This window comes from Malaclemys terrapin, chromosome 6 (genome assembly GCF_027887155.1).
Source record: "Malaclemys terrapin pileata isolate rMalTer1 chromosome 6, rMalTer1.hap1, whole genome shotgun sequence".
Classification (NCBI taxonomy): domain Eukaryota; kingdom Metazoa; phylum Chordata; order Testudines; family Emydidae; genus Malaclemys; species Malaclemys terrapin.
This window is the reverse complement of record NC_071510.1, coordinates 66,592,394-66,612,833: the sequence shown is the minus strand read 5'-3', so window position 1 is coordinate 66,612,833 and position 20,440 is coordinate 66,592,394. Positions and strand designations below refer to the sequence as shown.

The 20,440-nt window shown below is 38.5% G+C and overlaps 1 protein-coding gene across 2 annotated transcripts in view; it reads left to right on the top strand.

Annotated features, from left to right (window-relative positions):
• Positions 1-20,440, top strand: part of FER (FER tyrosine kinase) — a 421,941-nt gene that overhangs the window by 80,737 nt on the left and 320,764 nt on the right. For both annotated transcript variants that reach the window (XM_054031951.1, XM_054031950.1), the window contains 3 exons: positions 5,051-5,234; positions 10,450-10,587; positions 11,447-11,566. In XM_054031951.1, the coding sequence (XP_053887926.1) occupies positions 5,051-5,234; positions 10,450-10,587; positions 11,447-11,566 (442 nt within the window). The remainder of the gene's footprint in view (positions 1-5,050; positions 5,235-10,449; positions 10,588-11,446; positions 11,567-20,440) is intronic.

The following is a 20,440-nucleotide window of genomic DNA, read 5'->3' as shown; positions in this document are numbered from 1 at the left end:
TGAGTTGTCAATACACATTTCAAGGGACGATTTAAGGTGAAGAGGCCCATTAACACCCTTCCAGTCATAGGAGGAAAGGAAGGGGTGGGGGAGGCAGCTGGTAGGACTTGTTAGTGGGTTATAGATTGTTGTAATAAGCCATAAATTCAATCTCTCTCTCCAGTTCATGATTTTTAGTGTCTAGCAAAGTTATGAATTGAAGCTCCCAGGCTTGTCTTTTGAAAATGTTGTGCAGGTTTCCTTTGGAGATGAGGAGTGAGAGATCAAATATGAATTGATCATAATGCAGGCTTGGGATGACGATCAGTGGCTGCAGAACTCTCAGATTCACAAGGACACATTCCTGCCTCCGTGCACTGAGCATGGTCCAGTCTCCCAGCTCAGGCACAGGAGCCGACTTTCCAAAGTGCTGGGGGGTGCTCGACCATCGGCTCTGCCCCAGGCCCCACCCCCAGTCTATCCCTTGCCCCAAAGCCCTGCTCTACCTCTTCCCGCCCCCGCTCCACCCTGCCCCACCTCTTCCTGCCCAGTTCTGCCCCCTCTCTCGAGTGTGCCGTGTCCTAGCTCCTCCCTCCTCCCCTCCCAGCTTCCTGCACACCGCTGCATGATTGCGGTGGGCAGGAGGCACGGGGAGGGAGGAGGAGGTGCTGATTTGTGGGGCCTGCCGGGAGGCGCTGGAGGAGGCGGGGGAGCTAATAGGGGGGCTGCTGATGGGTGCTCAGTACCATTTTTTCCCTGTGGGTGCTCCAGCCCCGGAGCATCCATGGAGTCGATGCCTATGAGCTCAGGGACAATAACATGAGAGCTGCATTGACAGTGGAGAAGCAAGTGGCGATCGCACTGTGGAAACTAGCATTGCCAAATTGCTACTGGTCAATAGGAACTCTATTTGGAGTTGGAAAATCCACTGCAAGTCATACAAGTATATGGGGGTCATAAATCGCCTCTTGCATCTCTTGGAACACGCAGGACATATTAGATGGATTTGCAGCAATGGGATTTCCGAACTGCGGTGGAATGATAGACTGCACGCATATCCCTATTTTGGAACCACAGAGTACAGCAACAGAAAGGGCTACTTTTCTATCATGATGCAAGCAGGGCCGGTGCTACCATTAAGGCAAACTAAGTGGTTGCCTAGGGCGCCAAGATTTGGGGGCGCCAAAATTTGGTGCCCCCATTTTTTTTTTTTTTTTTACAGCATTCCTGGTCTGGGCTGCCGGCCACGTGCGGCTCAGACTCCCTCTCCCAGCACAGTAGCCGCTCCACTTCTCCCGCCTCCCAGTCTTGCGATGCCAATTATTTATGTATTATTAGTCAGATGTATATTATCATGTAGCTGAATTGAAAATATAAGTGTAACATAGAAGTGTAACAGTTTCGTAACATTTTAGTTAGCTGGGGAAATGGTATATGTGATAGAACTTGTCTATCCTTCTAAAGGTTTTCTGTAGCATCCATCAGCATGTTATGTATGTACTTGTCACTTTTTGATTTATATATTTAACTTTGTGTAACAAATATCTAGCTGCAGAGTGTAGGACTGAATTCCTTGCCCCATTGAAGTCAATGGGCGTTTTGTCACTGACTTACATGAATTCAGGATTTTGCCATATGAACCAAATAGTCCAAATCTGGAGAAGTGCTGAACACGTGAATTCTTTTTTTGTCAGTGATAGCTGCAGGTACTTAGCACCTCTCCAAATTTGAGCTTTAACTTCTAGTTTTCGATGAAGTATAAAAAGTTATAGGATACAGAAGAGAAAAAGGAGAATCTGAGTCACTTTCTTGCATATTAACCTACACTTGATGATACAGTATGTCTGCAAATACAGAAATAGAACAAAATTTTTCACGTAGTTTATTTTCTGAGACTCAGGTTCTTTGAACTGTTTGCTCTTTAACTTAATGTAAAACTCAAGTGTACATTTTGAAAGTGAGCTGAATATATTAATGGTTGTAAAGAAATGTAATGATTCAGTTTCTCTGCTATTTTATTCAGAGTAAATATTAGGCTGTAGAAGGCATAGGACCGCAGAATGTATAGGTGTAAGGACTGGAATGATGCTGAGACCATTTGACATCTTTAATTTTTGAAATAAAATATTTTTTAAAAATAGCGGACTACCATGTTGTACAGTATGATGTTTATATCATAGGTAATAAACACTTGAAAAGTTCATAATAAAAACTGAAATAATTGACTTCCTAGAATAGTTTAACAAGCACTCCAGATTCTCATGCAAATGTCAAACTTGCATAATTGAATTTTGCCAGCTTTATTATAATGTTTATAGCACAACATACTGTATATGCAGTCTATTACTATAAACATTAAACAGATTTGTCAACAAGTGATGGCAATAGAATTATAATTAGATCTGTTTATGAAATTAATTATACAGATAAAGAGAACTTGGATGTTTTCCTCACCTCTAATTGACAAGTTGATCAACAACATGTTGTTTCGCTGAAATCTATTGGTAAAAAAATTCAATCTAGATATAATGTTGTAGTTGAGTTCTTTATATTAATAGTGGGTCCAAAAGCTGTTAGTTAAAAGTTGAGGGTGCATACTGATAGTGTGATTTATTCTGAAATGAGTTGTGATGTGTCATAAAGGAATCCTTTATGGAAAGCAATTACATATCTGAGTTAGAGATAAAAGGACTAATTTGTCCTTTATCGTAGTGTTTCTGAGGGTGTTGCAATACTGAGGGTCTCTGCAGCAGTGTGGTTGTGATGATGATCAACATGAACATGTTCAGCTGTGCATTTGGTCATCATGGTGCATCAGGTGAACAGCTGCATATATCTATATATATCATAATTTGCATGTAGCAAAATATTGGTAGTGTGGCAGTTTTGTATATGGAAACTCTCAAAAAAAATGTTAGGTATTTTGAGTTCTATGTTGTTCTGCAAAAGGTGTTCTACTTTTCCAAGAGACGTACAGTGAATATAACAGTTAAAAAAATTAAAAACAACTGCCTGCTGGTTTTATGTTGCCTGCGGAATATAGTCATTCTCTGGTTGAAGCATAAGAGTATGTCTGTGCCAGGGGTCAGCAACCTATGGCACATGTTCCAAAGGCGGCATGCAAGCTGATTTACTGTGGCATGCTGCTGCTGGCCTGGGGTCCCCGCTGCCGGTCCTGCTCAGCCCGCTGGTGGCCTGGATGGACGGAACCCCGGGCCAGCAGCGGGCTGAGCGGGGCCGGTGGCCGGGACCCCGGCTGGCAAGGGCCAGTGGACAGAACCCCAGACCGGCAGCTGAGCTGAGCCCGCTGCCGGCCTGGGGTTCCAGCTGCTGGTCCACTCAGCCCGTTGCGAGTCTGGGGTTCCATTCGCTGGCCACTGTAAATGTAAAATGTATTACTGGCACACTTAAATTGAAGACTTGGCACACCACTTCTGAAAGGTTGCTGACCCCTGGTCTATGCTGTGGAGGCTTTACTGGCATAGGTAGGCTGCCATAGCTAAGATGGCATAATCCCATAGTGCAGATGCAGCCTATACTGACTGAAGATATTTTTCCATTGGTTTTGGAACACTGCCTCCCTGCGTAATGACACCTCTATCGACAGATGAATTCTTTCATCGATAAACCTGCTTTTACACTGGGGGTTAGGTCAGAATAGGTATGGAACTAAGGGATGTGGGATTTTTAATACCCCTGACTGACATAGCTATGCCGACCTAACTTAAGTGTAGAGGCGCTAGTTCTTCTTTGGGCAAACACAGCATCTAACGATTGTGACCCTGAGAAAAGTACTACAGAGGTATTCAGTTAAGAATGTGGACTCTGCAGAGTGGGAGTTCTATGTAAATGTAACTTGAACAATTTAATTTTTGGAGAATTTAGCAATTCATTCAATCCTGTTGTGGAAGGTGAAGTAGTTAGCATAGGTGCCTAAGATAAAGAGTTGACTAGTGAGGGTGTGGAGATGTACATGATTTCTGTTTGGTACACAGAATGCGAAGGGTTCATCTAGATCACTTTATAGCCTGAGAAATCTGTTTCTTCTACATGGGAAAAAATAGGTAATTGGAAAATTTGTTTTATTACCTGAAAACCAATTATCTTTTAAAATAATTGTGCACAATTACTGTCTTTGCGAAGCTGGGAAATGTGGTTCCACAGTCTGAATTTTTCTGATTGGAGGCAAAGAGTTTTATTGATAGCTTTAGTACAAGCTTTGTTTACCCATAAGATAGTGATTTTTTTTAAATGCATTATAATGGTCATGACCATTGAACTTTAAGTGTCAAAATAATTTTCAGAAACTGTTTAAAAATATTACAATCTCAAACTGCTAGAAATGCAAATGTTGTATTGTGTTTTTTAAAGTATTTTGAATTATGCAACCGTAGTAGTTGTTGCCTCTTAGAGAGAGATTAATTATCATTTACTTAAGTATTGATCGTATGCTTGCCTTTGTACAAGACACTACTGTTATCAAGAGTGTGTCACAAATATCAAAACACTTGCTGCCTTGGAGAGGTTATATTCTAAGGCTCTGATCCTGTAATAAGTTCTGTATGGGTGAAGCTCTCTGCCTCCATAGAGGTTATTGCAACATCTTGGCCTGAAAGAAAGACACATAAGACAAAACACTTGAGATGCACAGGAAAGTGCCCACTATAGTTAGTTAAAAGAGTCTTTAGGGGAAATTTGAATAAAGAATTCAGATCTGTAAATCAGAGTCTTTGGTTAGATAATTTTCAGTTGGATTTTTCTAGTGTGGAGGAGAGTTAATCTCCAGTTTCAAAAGAAGATAATGTGGAGGAAAAGCGTTTTGAGAGTCATTGGGAGTTTTTGCCATATTTGATCATCCGTAAGAAGAGCAGAATTTGGCCCAATTAAATTCTCAGGGTTATTCTTTTTCTAAACTATCTGCCTAAAGTTTTAGAAGTGCAAAAAGGGGTGAATTTGTCATGAATCTAAAATGCAATTGTGAATATTTCATTTCTGGTATAATTAACAAGCAGTGATGTAATAGTGTGCTGTTAAATCATTGTACGAATGTTCCCTTTTTCTTTTCCTTCAGGAAAGGAGACTGAAAAAGCCAAAGATCGTTATGATAAAGCCACTATGAAACTTCACATGCTGCATAATCAGTATGTGTTGGCACTGAAGGGAGCACAGTTACATCAGCACCAGTACTATGACACTACGCTTCCTCTGTTACTTGATTCGTTACAGAAGATGCAAGAAGAAATGGTTAAAGCACTGTAAGATAATCTTTTCCTTTTGCTTTTGATTTGTAATATGATGTCAATTTTATTTAATATTCCATTTAATTTTTATTTTAGTACTATTAGAAAATAATAAACCAATGTTATTTATTGGCATAAAATGGAATGGCCAAAAAAAGTCAGCGTTTGTTCTGGTGGCAGTTTTCTACAGAAAGTCCATTCAAATAAATGGGACTTCATGTTTTTCAGGCTTAAGGGAATATGTGGACATGTCAAAGACAGGGCATTCTCCCTATAAACTTCTGAAATCATTAGTTGTTTTTTTGAGTAAATCCTCAATCTTCATTTTTAAAACTTCATTTAATTTAAACTCATATTTGCTAAACCTGCAGATGACCCTAATTTTGTCATGTGATTTCTCCCTTTTTGTCTCAGTCACAGACAGCAGTGTCAATCGCTGAGCACAGTGATTTGATGTTCATGTACTGTTTCTGTCCACTTCATCACTGCCTTGATTTCCTTCTGTCTCATCTGGGATTACATGAGATAGGAGTGGTTCTTTAATGCACTCAGTTTACATCTGTTCAAATGAGCAATAGAAAGGCAAAATATACCCCAGATGTATGGCCTCACTCATTTCAGCTTATGTGGGACAGTCTTGCTCAACCTGCATGGACTCTGAGCAGTGAGAAAGTGACATGTCTGGCTCCCTAGGCACTTCCACTCTGGTTTTCAGAAAGAGGCTTGACCTGCCGGACACCAGATTCTGATGAGTCTTTTCTCTAGCCCTTATACCTCCTGTCAGGGCCGGCTCTACTGTTTTTGCCGTCCCAAGCAGCGCGCCGAATTGCCACTGCGGAGGGCGGAGGCAGTCCGTGTGTGCCATTAGGGCAGCATGCATGTTTCCGCGGCGGCAGCAATTCGGCGGCAGCTTCTGTTTTCTTCCGGCTGAAGACAGAAGCTGCCACCGAATTGCTGCCGCCGCGGAAACACGCGTGCCACCCTAAGGGCACACAGACTGCCCCCGCCGTCCGCGGCGGCAATTGAGCGCGCTGCTTGGGGGCAAAAACACACGGCCTGCCGCCCCTTGCAGAATGCCGCCCCAAGCACCTGCTTGGAAGGCTGGTGCCTGGAGCCGGTCCTGCCTCCTGGTATGCCGGTTCCTGGGATGCAATAGACTTGGTCTGGACACACTGATTAGTGTAACAAGCAGTACATAAATTCATTTAAATATAAAATTCCCCCCAAAACCTTTTCCCATTGACTTCTTTGATCCTGGCCCGGCAGCCATTCTCACTAGTGCTTATAGTGTGCTTGTTTTGGTTTTAGTTTTGTTTGTTTTTTGTTTTTGTCAACTGGTGGGGTGAGTCAGAAAGACAAGTTGGAGGAATTTGGGGTTAGGGTTAGCGAGAAAAGCAGCTACTAGAATAGCAAAAGAAGGAAGAAGCCTCCTGAAAAAAGTACATATTCTCAAGGACCATGGAGAGGACACTGTGGGATCCTTTAAGATCAGAACTTGTCAGGAATTAAACTGCTTGTACGAAACAACTTGTTCCTTGATCATCTTGTTTTCTTTTCCTTGCTAATATCTGACTAGAAAGAGAGGAATAGGTGAGGGCAAATTGCTGCTTCCTTAACTTGGTACAATAGAATTCTGTGATCTCTGTAGGAAAGGAGGCAGGGAAAAAATCCAATTATTGTCAATGGTACCAGCCTGGGGCCATTTGGGGATGTCTACAATGCAGTTAGACATCAGTGGCTGACCCATGCCAGCTTACTTGGGCTCATGGGATGTAAGCTAAGGGGCTGTTTAATTGTGGTGTAGACACAGGCTCAGGCTGGAGCCCAGGCTCCAGGACCCTGCAAGGTAGGAGGGTCCCAGGGCTCAGGCTGCAGCCCAGGCTCAGAAGTCTACATTGCAATTAAATAGCCCTGCAGCCTGAGCCCTGTGAGCCTGAGTCAGCTGACATGGGCCAACTGCTGGTGTCTAATTGCAGTGTAGACATACCCGCTCCTTTCTCTCCCTGGGTCTTGAGAGACGGTTAGCCATCTGACCCAAATTAGCCAGCTACTTTTTGAGTTGTACTTCTCCATCAGCTGCTGGGAGTTTCTTCCACCTGGCTGCCCAGGATTGATCTACAGAGACCATGGAGAAATTGTTTTCTTAGTTATCCTAGTATTTCAGATGGCTTCTGTTGTGACTCGGTCATCAGTTTTTGCACTCAATCAGCTAATGGAGGCAAGTGCTGAGAAACAACACATATCATGTACATTTCAAGTTTTAAAAAAATCCCAGATTGGGGTTCTTATTTTAGAGACCTGATAATTAAAAAAAAATCAGTAGTGGGTAAAATATGTACATACCCCAATTGAGATACTACTTGGAAAAGTTAATCTAAAAATGACACTACAGGGTTTCATGTTGATTCTGTCAGTAACTTCATATCAAATGTGGGATTTTCAGAAGCTCTGAGTATTGGCCTACCTCTGCTCCCATTGAGAGTAAGACCAACACTGAGTGCTTTTGAAAATCCCTCCCAAAGTGTGCATAATTTACATGTACCCAAGTTGGATTTTCTAATTGCCAGCCCTGCTGACACAATCTCTAGAGTTTTTGAGAATCAGGCCAAGTTCTTAACTTAATCATCACCAGTAATAGAGTGTTTGGGCCACCTTAGGCCCTTAGTTACACCAGTGTGTAGTCCCAGTAGCATCAGTGGAGGTTCATAGCTGTAAATGATTGTAATTTAATACTGTTGTTTGCAGTGTTGTTTTAGTTGGGTTGGTCCCATGATATTAGAGAGACAAGATGGGTGAGGTGATACCTTTTATTGGACCAACTTCATTTGGTGGAAAAGAAGCTTTCAAGACCAGAAGAAGAGGTTTATGTAAGCTTGAAAGCTTTGTGTCTCTCCCCAACAGAAGTTGTACCGATAAAAGATATTACCTCACCCACTTTATCTCTGCGATTTTAATAAATAGTTCTGTTGATGCACAAGTTGGAATAGAATCCAGCATTTTCTCTCTTTTATCTGCAGGACCAACAGGAGTATAAAGAAGTAAAAATTTAGTTTTGTCACTAAAGTAGACATGGATATCTGAATGCACACAGGGTCAGATCTCGTAAGTAAAAAGGTGCCATTTATAAATAATCACCTTTTTAGTAGAATACTCTTTGTAAAGTGGCGTTCCACTGGAACACTGCTACTATTGGATAACATTGAGTCTAAGGTGAACCAAAGCTGATGTTTCAGGGCATTTCAGGCTAGAATCTGGGTGGCTTTAGTGTAGGGGAGGTGAGACACCTTCATGAGGTATGGTTGAAAAATCCTGGTTTTATGGACTGGTGGCCCTATAGTGAATTGGTAAGATGTAGTATAGCTTCAACTTGATGATAGAATGGAAGAAAATGCCTAGAACTGAAGGGAAGAAAATCTTTATCACAGAAACTATTATAGAAAATAGGCAATTAACCCATTCTACAAATACCATTTTTTAAGACTTGTATAAATATTTGCTTTCCTGAATGCCCACTTCTTTTTACGTTCATCTCAAATAAATCACGTACCTTGTATTTTTAATTTTTTTAATATCTTCTAATATTAGATTGAACTTGAATTTTTTTCTTGCCTCCACGGTTTACTCAAATAGTGAGGAAATCCAGGCAAGCAACATTTTTGAGGTTCATTAAGCATCTACTTGAAAAATTATCACAAGGAAAATAGATTAATGATCCTTCTGTGCACTCCACTCTGCTTGGTCAGTAGTGATCAGTATTTACATTTTTTGTTGTCTTCCTTCTGAACACAGTGTGATAGCTGAAGTTAATATTGAAAGTGTAAAAAGGTAAAATAGAAAATGGCTATGGAATGCCAAAAATTAAATATTCCTGCTGTTGGGTTTTTTGGTTTGGTAGATATAAGAACAGCCATACTGGGTCAGACCAAAGGTCCATCTAGCCCAGTATCCAGTTTTCCGACAGTGGCCAATGCCAGGTGCCCCATGGGAATGAACAGAACAGCTAATCTTCAAGTGATCCATTCTCTGTCACTCATTTCCAGCTTCTGGCCATTGATGGACCTATCCTCCATGAACTTATCTAGTGCTTTTTTGAACCCTGTTATAGTCTTGGCCTTCATAACATCCTCTGGCAAAGAGTTCCACAGCTTGACTTGTGCACTGTGTGAAGAAATACTTCCTTTTGTTTGTTTTAAACCTGCTGTCTATTAATTTCATTTGGTGACCCCCTATTCTTGTGTTATGAGAAGAAGTAAATAACACTTCCTTATTTACTGTTGTATATATGTTGAAATGTGACGTGAGCATGCGTGTGCTTTTTCTGGTGATCTAGTAATAAAATAAAACATACAATATTTTGTTATCTTAGATTAAACTAGCTCATTCTTTATTAAACCAATGAGGCAGTGTTGCAGCTCTACATTTTGATGATAAAATGATCAGTGGGGGGTTCAGATGAAGTACAGCTGCAGTTGTTCCTTGGTAATGATATATGGTGCCATGAGTAACCAATAGTGCTGCTTGTGTTAGTGGTTCCTTAATTTGTCTGCTATCTGTTTGGAGGCACTGGGGTGGTGGAAGGGAATATGCTCCCAGAGCCCTCCCTTTCACAGAATGCCTTTGATGGAGGAGCCATAATTTGGTCCTTTATTTCTTCCAATAATGTACAATCCGATTCCTCTCTCTCTCTCTCTCTCTCTCTCTCTCTCTCTCAATCTGTAGCCAACTGGAACAGCCATTTATAGGAACAACTAACTGCAAGACACTCAACTCTGTTATCATAGTTTAATTTTACATCAGTTACTACAGAGATGTAACTTAAAAATGTAGTAGCAGAACAGAATAAGAATATTAAGAACATGCTGAATTTTTAAATATTAGTAAAATTGTTGTATGAAGAATGAAAACTAGGAACAAGAACAAAAGAGTTTACCCCTTTTTGTTGAATTCAGGGTTAAAATTCTTAAAACTAAGTGCTTTAGTATATTAAAGAGTGCCAAGTATTATGAAGGTTTACACTAAAGGTTTAGAAAAAATAAGAAAATATCTGAATGTGTTCTTTTAGTTTGTAAATATATATTTCATAAAAACATGCTATGTAATACATTATATATGCTTTTGGAATTATTTTGGAGGAGTTCTATAGCCTGTGTTATGCATGGGGTTAGACTATCTGATCATAATGGTCCCTTCGGGCCTTTGAATTTATGAATTATGGTATTTTTTCCCCCAGAAAAGGAATCCTTGATGAATACAGTCAGATCACCAGTCTTGTAACAGAAGAGATAGTGAATGTCCATAAAGAGATCCAGACTTCTGTTGAACAGATAGACCCTAACTCAGAGTACAATAGCTTCATAGAAGCTCACAGGTATAAACTTTCCATTCTAATCCATTTTTACCTCTCTAGAAGAAACCATATTCTGTGTTAAGCGTTAATACTGAAAAATGGTATATGCTTAGTTTATTTTCAGTTGGGTTCCTTCAAATTGCTACTTGACTGTAATGCTTTATCCTTATTTGTAAGATTGTCTGACCTGTCTATCTCCATGTATGTAAACTGTCCAAGGACTTAGTTAAATGATAAAGAAGTCTTAAATGCAGCAATAAGTTTTTTTAAAAAGAAAATACTAAACTCTGATAATTACTGATAAAAATATGTAAGCAGACACAATTGTGGGAGCTAGAAATTCTGAGTCACAGCGATGTGATACACAACATTAGCTATGTGCTACAGTATTTCAAGCAAAGTTTGTCTTAAGAATAAGTTTTATTTGTTCTTTATGGATCTAATCTTGCACATTTGTTACTCGGGTAAGTAGTCCCAGTGAGTTCTTGGAATTATGTGCATGCATTTTTATTTTATCTCAGTTACTAATATATAGATTAATATTCATATTATTAGTTAGTCCTAAACTTGCAACTGGATCAGTTATTGTGTACTCATACACCCATATGGAGTTCCATTAAAACCCTTAGTTCTGTAATGATCTTAATCCAAGGAAAAGTCTTCTATTTTCTAGTGTGTTTTTTAAAACCACTCTTATTTTGAACGAAAGCGAGCATGTTTCCAATCTTCGACCTTCTTTTGCTTTCAGTATGATTGAAATATGCTTTTTATTGATATAATCATTTTGGAAAGGAACAAATATTTAGCTTCTGAGCTACACTTAGCATGTGTGTACGTATATTCTGTAATATAAATCTTAAGTTATTTATATACTTAACAGGTCACCAGAGAATGTAGAACAAGAAATAGTGTTTGATACATCTTTACTGGAAGAAAATGAAAATCTTCAAGCTAATGAGATCATGTGGAATAACTTAACAGCAGAAAGCTTGCAAGGAATGTAAGTATGTCTCAAAAAATGTGGCATCCTTTTTGACTGTATAATAAGATTCCAGAAATGACACTCGGTGTCACTATCAAGCCTAGAATGTCTGTTGAGTCATTGTGAAATGATGGAAACAGCTACAAGCATGACTGAGAGGGGTTTGTTCAAAATATCACCTGATTGCACCATCACTGGGTTTCACAGTCTGTTACTGTCAAGTTTTTAACTTCTTAACTATTTTGACTTTATGAATTACACCTGTGTGGTATACAGGTACAATAAGGCATGTATCTATGCTATCCCAAGAGTCCTAAACCATTATATCATCAGAGGTAACTCAACCAATTACTCTACAGGTAATTTGCATACAACAATTTCATTGGTTGTATGAGGGAGAGTGGATTACTTGGCTCAGCTGCCACACTGGAGCAGCTCATATAATTCTCCCAGCACAATAAGACCTACACACAACACCATTATTTATACACATTAACCCCAAACACACACAGCCCATCACTGCAGCGCACACACTCATTTGCCACCCTCATAAATGAACACAAATTTCCCAGGATATTTCCTCCAGACACAAAATCAACACGAGCAGCACACACAGTAACCCATAACATCGCTGTGAAGCCTAGAATATCTGTTGAGTTAGTGTGGAGCAATGGAGACAGCTACAAGCATGACTTGAGAGCTCTTTTTATTTGGATTATAATCAGGTTCAGTCTTCATCTAGAAGGTACTAAGGTGATAAGTAATAGCCAGCATGGATTTGTCAAGAACAAATGATGACAAACCAACCTATCAGCTTTCTTTGACAGAGTAACAAGCCTTGTGGATAAGGGGGAAGCGGCAGGTGTGGCATAGCTTGACTTTAGTAAGGCTTTTGATACTGTTTTGCATGACCTCATAAACAAACTAGGAAATACAACCTAGATGGAGCTACTATATGGTGGATGCATAGTGGTTGGAAAACCATTGCCAGAGAGTAGTCATCAATGGTTCACAGTCAAGCTGGAAGGGCATATCAAGTGGGGTCCTGCAGGGATCAGTCCTGGGTCTGGTTCTGTTCAATATTTTCATTGATGATTAAGATAATTGTATAGAGTGTATACGCTTATAAAGTTTGTGGATGATACCAAGCTGGGAGGGGTTGCAAGTGCTTTGGAGGATAGAATTAAAATTCAAAATGATATGGACAGACTGGAGAAATGGTCTCGAGTAAATAGAATTAAATGCAAAGTACTCCACTTATGAAGGAACAATCAGTTTCACACATGCAAAATGGGAAATTAATACTTAGGAAGAAGTCCTGTGAAAAGGGATCTGGGGTCAGAGTGAATCACAAGCTTAAATATGAGTCAACAGTGTAAAACTGTTGCAAAAAAGGCAGTCATCATTCTGGGATGTATTAGCAGGAATGTTGTAAGTAAGACACGAGAAGCAATTCTTCTGCTCTACTCCGCCCTGGTATTGTGTCCAGTTCTGGGTGCCACATTTCAGGAAAGTTGTGGACAAATTGGAGAAAGTCCAAAGAAGAGCAACAAAAATGATTAAAGGTCTAGAAAACATGACCTATGAGGGAAGATTAAAAAAAAAATTGGGTTTGTTTAGTCTGGAGAAGAGAAGAGTGAGGGGGAACATAACAGTTTTCAAGTACATAAAAGGTTGTTATAAGGAGGAGGGAGAAAAGAAATTCTCTTTAACCTCTGAGACTAGGAGAAAAAGCAATGCGTTTATATTGCAGCAGGGGTGATTTAGGTTGGATATTAAGAAAAACTTTCTAATTGTCAGGATAGTTAAGCACTGGAATAAATTGTGTATGGAGGTTGTGGAATCTCTGTATGATCTGCTCTTAAAACACTCCAATGTTGAATACCGATCAGGGATGGCAGATAATACTTAGTCCTTCCTTGAGTGCAAGGGACTGGACTAGAAGAACTCTTGAGGTCCCTTCCAGTCCTACACTTCTATGATACTGTGATCACTGAGATTTGTGGTCTGTTACCAACTGGGTTTTAAGTTCTCAGCTGTTTTTAGATTTTCTTACACATATTACTTTATGAATTACAGCCATCTCACAGCATAGGCTTTCAGCTATTACAGTGGTCCCCAATGCAGTGCCCGTCGGAGCATCTATGCGCACCCGCCTACTTGCCGCCAGACAAGCAGCTGCCGAAATGCCGCCGAGAAGTGGCAACGTCATGAAACGATGCCGCTGATTTTCGGCGGCGACGCCTCTTGATGACGCTGCTTCTCAGCAGCATTTCAGTGGCTGCTTGTCCGGCGGCCACGTTCCTCGGTGGCTAGTCGTCTAGCGCCTGCCACTCAGAAAGGTTGGGGACCACTGAGTTATTAGTTACTGTGTGTGTTTGAGTTCATGTACCCAGCTCATCCCACAGTACACATAATCAGTTTATCAAATTTAAAAAGATACAAGTTCAGAAATTATGTTTTCAAGTTATTTCAAATGATTGTCCACTGGTTGGTTTGTTGCTCCTTGTACAAAATAAATATTTGGAAACAAGTATTAAATTAACACTTCACCTTCAGTACTTTGGTGACAGAATGAATCAGATCACTTCCTAGACTTTTTGTCATTGCTTCAGTAACTACCAATAGTTATTCTGCATCTTAATAAACTTTATGGTAACTATAATTTTCAGATGATTTAAAAAAAAAAGACAGGAATTGAAAACATTTGATCAAGGAGAAAAATCCAGTTCCTATGTGTAAATATTCTGAGGTTTCTGTTTTTCTGTCTTCACCATTTTGCTTAGACCTCAAAGCTTCCCTCTAGTAGTTAGAAAGGGTTAATATATGACATAAAATATATGTAATAAATAGTTTGAGATTTGCTAACAGGGAATGGCATACATGATAAATAATATAGGCAGTGTGTCTTCATCTTCCAGTTTCTAGACACTTGTGTTTACATAGCTTTTGTTTTCTGCATGGTCATGCAATGCTCCAACTTCTTTAAATTAGTGGGTGAGAGGGGTTAAAATACGGTTAACTATTTAATGTTAGTTGCCAGTTTTGATTTTCTGAATAGTTAGCTTTTTGCCACCTTTATTACACAAAGAAAGGGGAATGGGTTTTTAGAGGTTAAAAAAAGACACTTGCCTCCCCAAAGAGCTAACAGTCTTACTTGGACAGTTATAAAACTTGAAGGTGAGAGAGAAAAAGTATAGGAAAAGGAGGGATGAGGATTAAAAAAAATAAAACTTCTGTGGAGTAATATTTACAGTATATAGCAACCCAAAAATCACATTTTAATGTTTTTAGATAGAGATTGAGTTAATAAGAGATGTAAATACCATAATAGGGGGAAAAGGAATGGGAAGCAGGATGAAAGATTGATTTTGAAGAGGGATTTTGAAGTAAGAGATTGAGGATATTTGCAGTACAGAAAGGAGGGCTATCATAGGAGTAGGCAGGAAGGCAAGAGTGGTCTTGTTGGAGATAGGAGTTTTGGGACTATTTTTCTGTCCACTGTTATGTTTTTACAGTATAAATGACTTAAAACCTAATTGTTTTTGTAAAAAATATTTCTTCATTAAGTGTTCCAAAATAGGACTGCGAGGTTAGAATCACAGGTCCTGCTGCTAGTAGAACATGTTGGATTATGAATACTTTGGTGGGGAGTGATTAGAAGTTTGCTCCAAGACTTGTTTGCCTGAAATATTGATAAGATATACTAGCATTATTTACTAGCCTGGGATTATATACAGTCTCTCATAAATTTATTGCAAAAGTACTCTTAGGTAAAGGGCTCTGGAACCAAGAACATCTAGAACCTTCTTTTACATTAAGAAGGATTAAGTATAAATGATATTGTTACACGAGAGATTTATGGATATTTGTGAGGAGCATTGTTCCATTAGTAGAAGGTATGTACTAGATAACCTAGTACTGTAGGTCTTTTCCACTGATTTTTCTAATTCTGTACAACTGATTGTTACCAGAACACAATTTACTCATATGAATAATATTAATTCTTTCCTGCCCTTTGGAAACTAAATGAAAATTTCTTTGTCCACTGCTCAAATATGCTTATATAGAGAGAAAATAAATAGAGCTGTCGATTAATCGCAGTTAACTCATGTGATTAACTCAAAAAAATTCATAGCGATTAATTGTAGTTTTAATCACACTGTTAAACAATAGAATACCAATTGAAATTATTAAATATTTTTGGAAGTTTTTCTACATTTTCAAATATATTGATTTCAATTACAACACAGAATACAAAGTGTACACTGCTCACTTTGTATTATTTTTATTACAAATATTTGTACAGTAAAAATAATAAACAAAATAGTGTTTTTCAATTCACCTCAGACAAGTACTGTAGTGCAATCTCTTTATCGTGAAAGTGTAATTTATAAATGTAGATTTTTTTTGTTACATAACTGAACTCAAAAACAAAACAGTGTAAAACTTTAGAGCCTACAAGTCCACTTCGTCCTACTTCTCGTTCAGCCAATTGTTAAGACAGACAAGTTTGTTTACATTTACAGGAGATAATGCTGCCCACTTCTTATTTACAATGTCATCTGAAAGCGAGAAGAGGCGTTCGCATGACACTGTTGTAGCCGGCGTTGCAAGGTATCTACGTCCCAGATATGCTAAACATTCGTACACCCTTTCATGCTTCGGCCACCATTCCAGAGGACATGCTTCCATGCTGATGACGCTCGTTAAAAAAAATAATGCATTAATAAAATTTGTGATTGAACTCTTTGGGGGAGAATTATATGTCTCTGGCTCTGTTTTACATGCATTCTGCCATATATTTCATGTTATAGTAGTCTCGGATGATGACCCAGCACATGTTCATTATAAGAATACTTTCAATGCAGATTTGACAAAATGCAAGAAGGTACCAATGTGAGATTTCTAAAGATAGCTACAGCACTTGACCCAAGGTTTAAGAATCTGAAGTGCCTTCCAAAATCTGAGCAGGATGAGGTGAGGAGCATGCTTTCAGAAGTATTAAAAGAGCAACATTCCAATGTGGAAACTACAGAACCCGAACCACCAAAAAAGAAAATCAACCTTCTGCGTGTGGCATTTGACTCAGATGATGAAAATGAACATGTGTCGGTCCCCACTGCTCAGGATCGTTATAGAGCAGAACCAGTCATCAGCATGGACGTATGTCCTTTGGAATGGTGGTTGAAGCATGAAAGGACATATGAATCTTTAGCATATCTGGAATGTAAACATCTTGCGACGCCAGCTAAAACATTGCCATGAGAACGCCTGTTCTCACTTTCAGGTGACATGGTAAACAAGAAGCTGGCAGCATTAACTCCTGCAAATGTAAACAAACTTGTTTGTCTTAGTGATTGGCTGCTTTCACAGATATTTCCTTCCATGCCCCTATGCTTCGAAAAGTACTAACATCTATTTGATAAGCCACAACATTTGCCCTTGGACATCTATTCATAGGAATACTCTCAATGAAATCATCGTGGGCATGGATGTGCCTCAGCCTAGCCACCTCCTCCTGTAGCTCTCCAACCTGCTTCCCGAGAGATTCTACCAGCAGACACCTTTCACACTAGATGATCCCTCCAGCCTGGCTTTCTGAGAGTGGGAAATGCAGGCCATAGTGTCTGCAAATCTACGTCAAAAAGCATTCATGGTCAGGTTATAAACTTTTTGGGTTGGGGACTGTTCAGCAAGAATCCAAGCACACTTATGGACATAGCACATAGGGTAATCTACTCTTCTTTTGATAGGTGTATGTGATTGTTGCTGATGGTAATGGGAAATATGCACACCCTATATTGAGGGAATAGACTGCTTAAGTGAAAAGTCAGTGCTTTTTGCAATTTACATTTACAATTCATTATGCATGAGTCCCTGATAAAAGCAGAGCTGGTTGTGTTCTTATATATGTCCTAATTGTAGTGAATTTAATAATTAAACAAAATATTAAACAATAATTAAACAATAACTAAACTTCTATTTATTTAATAAATAGAAGAAAACAAATACAGAATAGCATGTGATGTAATTCTTTTAAATATCACTGTTGTTTGCCACCTTTCCCCAAAAAGTATCTGTTTGCTAGATTGTGACATTCAGCCTCAGTCCCCAGTATGAGCTCATATAAAGCTGCACTGTCTCGGGGAAGCTGTGGGGAGTTCTTCTTTCTCTTTTTGTGCAGATGAAGAGTGTGTTCTCTATCATCCTGAAGAATGGTGCAGTGTACTCCCATAGTCTGACTGTGGAAAGGATCAAAGCTATGCTACTACCTTTTTTTTTTTTTTGTCTACTTTGGCGGTGCATGAAGAGAGTATTTTCTTTGCTCTCCAGAGAAGTTTTTGTCCAGAGGCCACGGATTGCAACTGTCCTTTATTCTTGCACAGGATGTCCAAGGGGAAGGGTCTTTGTGTCCCTCATCCCCTGTGCACCCACAGTGTGCTGATGGCAATGTGTCCCTTTATCAGGAAACGTACTATAAGTTAATCATCTATCTGAAGATTTGTATCTGTAATTAATTATTATTGTAATTATTCCCAACATAGTGATAATTTGTAGTAATTCAGACTGTCAGTTTCTGAATGAGGGTGTATGAAGAAATCAATATCCAGCTGTTATAGCTCTGGGTGAGCTTCTCCTGGTGGAGAAGGTTATTGATATGATTGTTTATGCAGGATACCACCAAATATTAATATAGCCATAATTCTTTTATTAAATTCAAAGGCTGGATGGTATTTATACAGTTGCTTCAAATGTGCCTTAGATTATAAGCAGTCATCACGCCCTAATAAAATACAGTTATAAACAAGGATCAGGTGCTTATCGCAGGACTAGGCTCTGGGGTGCTCAAACCAATGATGGTTGTCTCCAGCTTGCACAGGCAGACACTAGTAATGAACCCCCTAAGAGCTCACCTTTTTATAGTCTTTAACAAACAAGTGATGTCAGAGCCAATTGTTCACTTTAGCTAAGAACCAGTTTTGAGCAGTTTGGAAATGACCCCTTTTCTGGCTTTGAGTAGACAAGATTTTATGATTTGGCCCTTTTCTTCAAGTTCACATTGGTACGTTAAAGGTCACGATAAGTTTATTACATCACAAAACAATTTTTCTTTGTCAGAATCAGTTTTGATAATTCCAGGCTTCTCTTCTCTTACCAGCTACAATTTGAGCTCAGCACTTTTACCATTATCTTGCTAATTACATTTTTTATGTAAGCGTTCCCTTTGCTACTAAAACCCCTTTATTTTACTTAAATTACAGAAAACATATTTTCCTACATTATATTATTGGGTTAAGTTTAATTAAACCATTATCCTCATTATAAAATACATTGTGTGGAAAATTGGATCAGTTTTATGTTTAAAAATAATGCAAAGCAAAGTAAATAATCCAATAAAGAATCATAGTATACACATAGTGGTCTCTGTGTCAGCATTTACCGGTTGTTCTGTTCTAAGTACAACAGAAACGGTGGTATTTGCTGATAAGTGTTGATGGTTTAATGGAAGCTACTGTATTAACATATGCAAACACAGAGGTGGTTTAAAATATAATACTGTGATTAAAATATTATATCTGGAAGATAGTGGGATGAATAAAATGAGCAAACAATATATGGCTGGTAGAGAATGTCTGTTGAGGTAGTAAAAAGGTGAGTGGGAATATGAATCAGTACCCAGATGAGTTAAACAAATCTTCCAAACAGCTATTTTATACAAATATGTATTCATATTTATTATAATATTTATTAATATTTGAGACCGTTAAATCAGTGATCAAGAAGAATTCCCAAGTAGCTCTTCCAGATCATTAAGATAATTTGTAAGCCCAGCATATGGAAAATTTCATAATGTTTTGATATGTCCATGTTCAGTGTAAAGATGAATAATTTGGAAATTATTATGAAAGCTAACTATGATTAGAGTGACTGATGAGTTAGTAATAGTCTTATTTTGAACTACTTTTGTCCAGAAGACAGATGCGGGTCCATGGTGAAATATCTTGTGGCAAATTGTAAACAGAGTGATGATACAAGATAGTGTGAGATACCAGCTCTAGCCAGTCCTAAATGATGTCCAAACTTCACATGGTTATTTAGAACAAAAAGGAAGATTAAAACAACTAACTTATCTTCTCTTGCTCAAAGATAAGTCCAAACTTCCTCACAGAGTTCAGAGGTATGGGGAAGAGCTACATCAGTTTCCTATTCCAACTTGATTCTCTGATTTTAAATCAAATTTTTTAAATGAGACAAAGTGGGTGAAGTAATATGTTTTATTGGGCCAACTTCGCTTGGTGAGAGAGAGACAAGCTATCAAGCCACACAAAACTTCAAGCCCTGAAGAAGAGCTCTATGGCTCAAAAGCTTGTCTCTCTCACCAATAGGAGTTGGTCCAATAAAAGATATTATCCCACCTTGTTTATCTAATATCCTGGGACCAACATGGCTACCACAACACTGCCTACACTTTTTAAAAATTGTAGAGCATATTAAAATGTTGATGCTGTGTGAAAGTAATTATATACTTTAGAGACAAATGATAATATTAATTTGGATTTAAATTTCTATATGTTAATGGTTCATAATTAAATACAGTGCCTAATCTGTATAAAATGATTGTTAGGTCAATGAATTTTTGAAAGTTGTTAAAGAAATATTTACAGTCACGTGTAGGGTCAGCAAATAAACATTCTTAATCAAGGTTTTAAAGTGAAAGGATTTTTAATTAATATTAAATTTGAGATTAATATATAATGAGGAATCTGTTCATGTAATTATATGTATTGATAATTGAAGTGTCACAAGCTTAAATCTGTAATTGTAAAATAGACAATGAGTTTACGTAGGAGATAAATCATTACTATATATCACAGGATCAAATGCAGA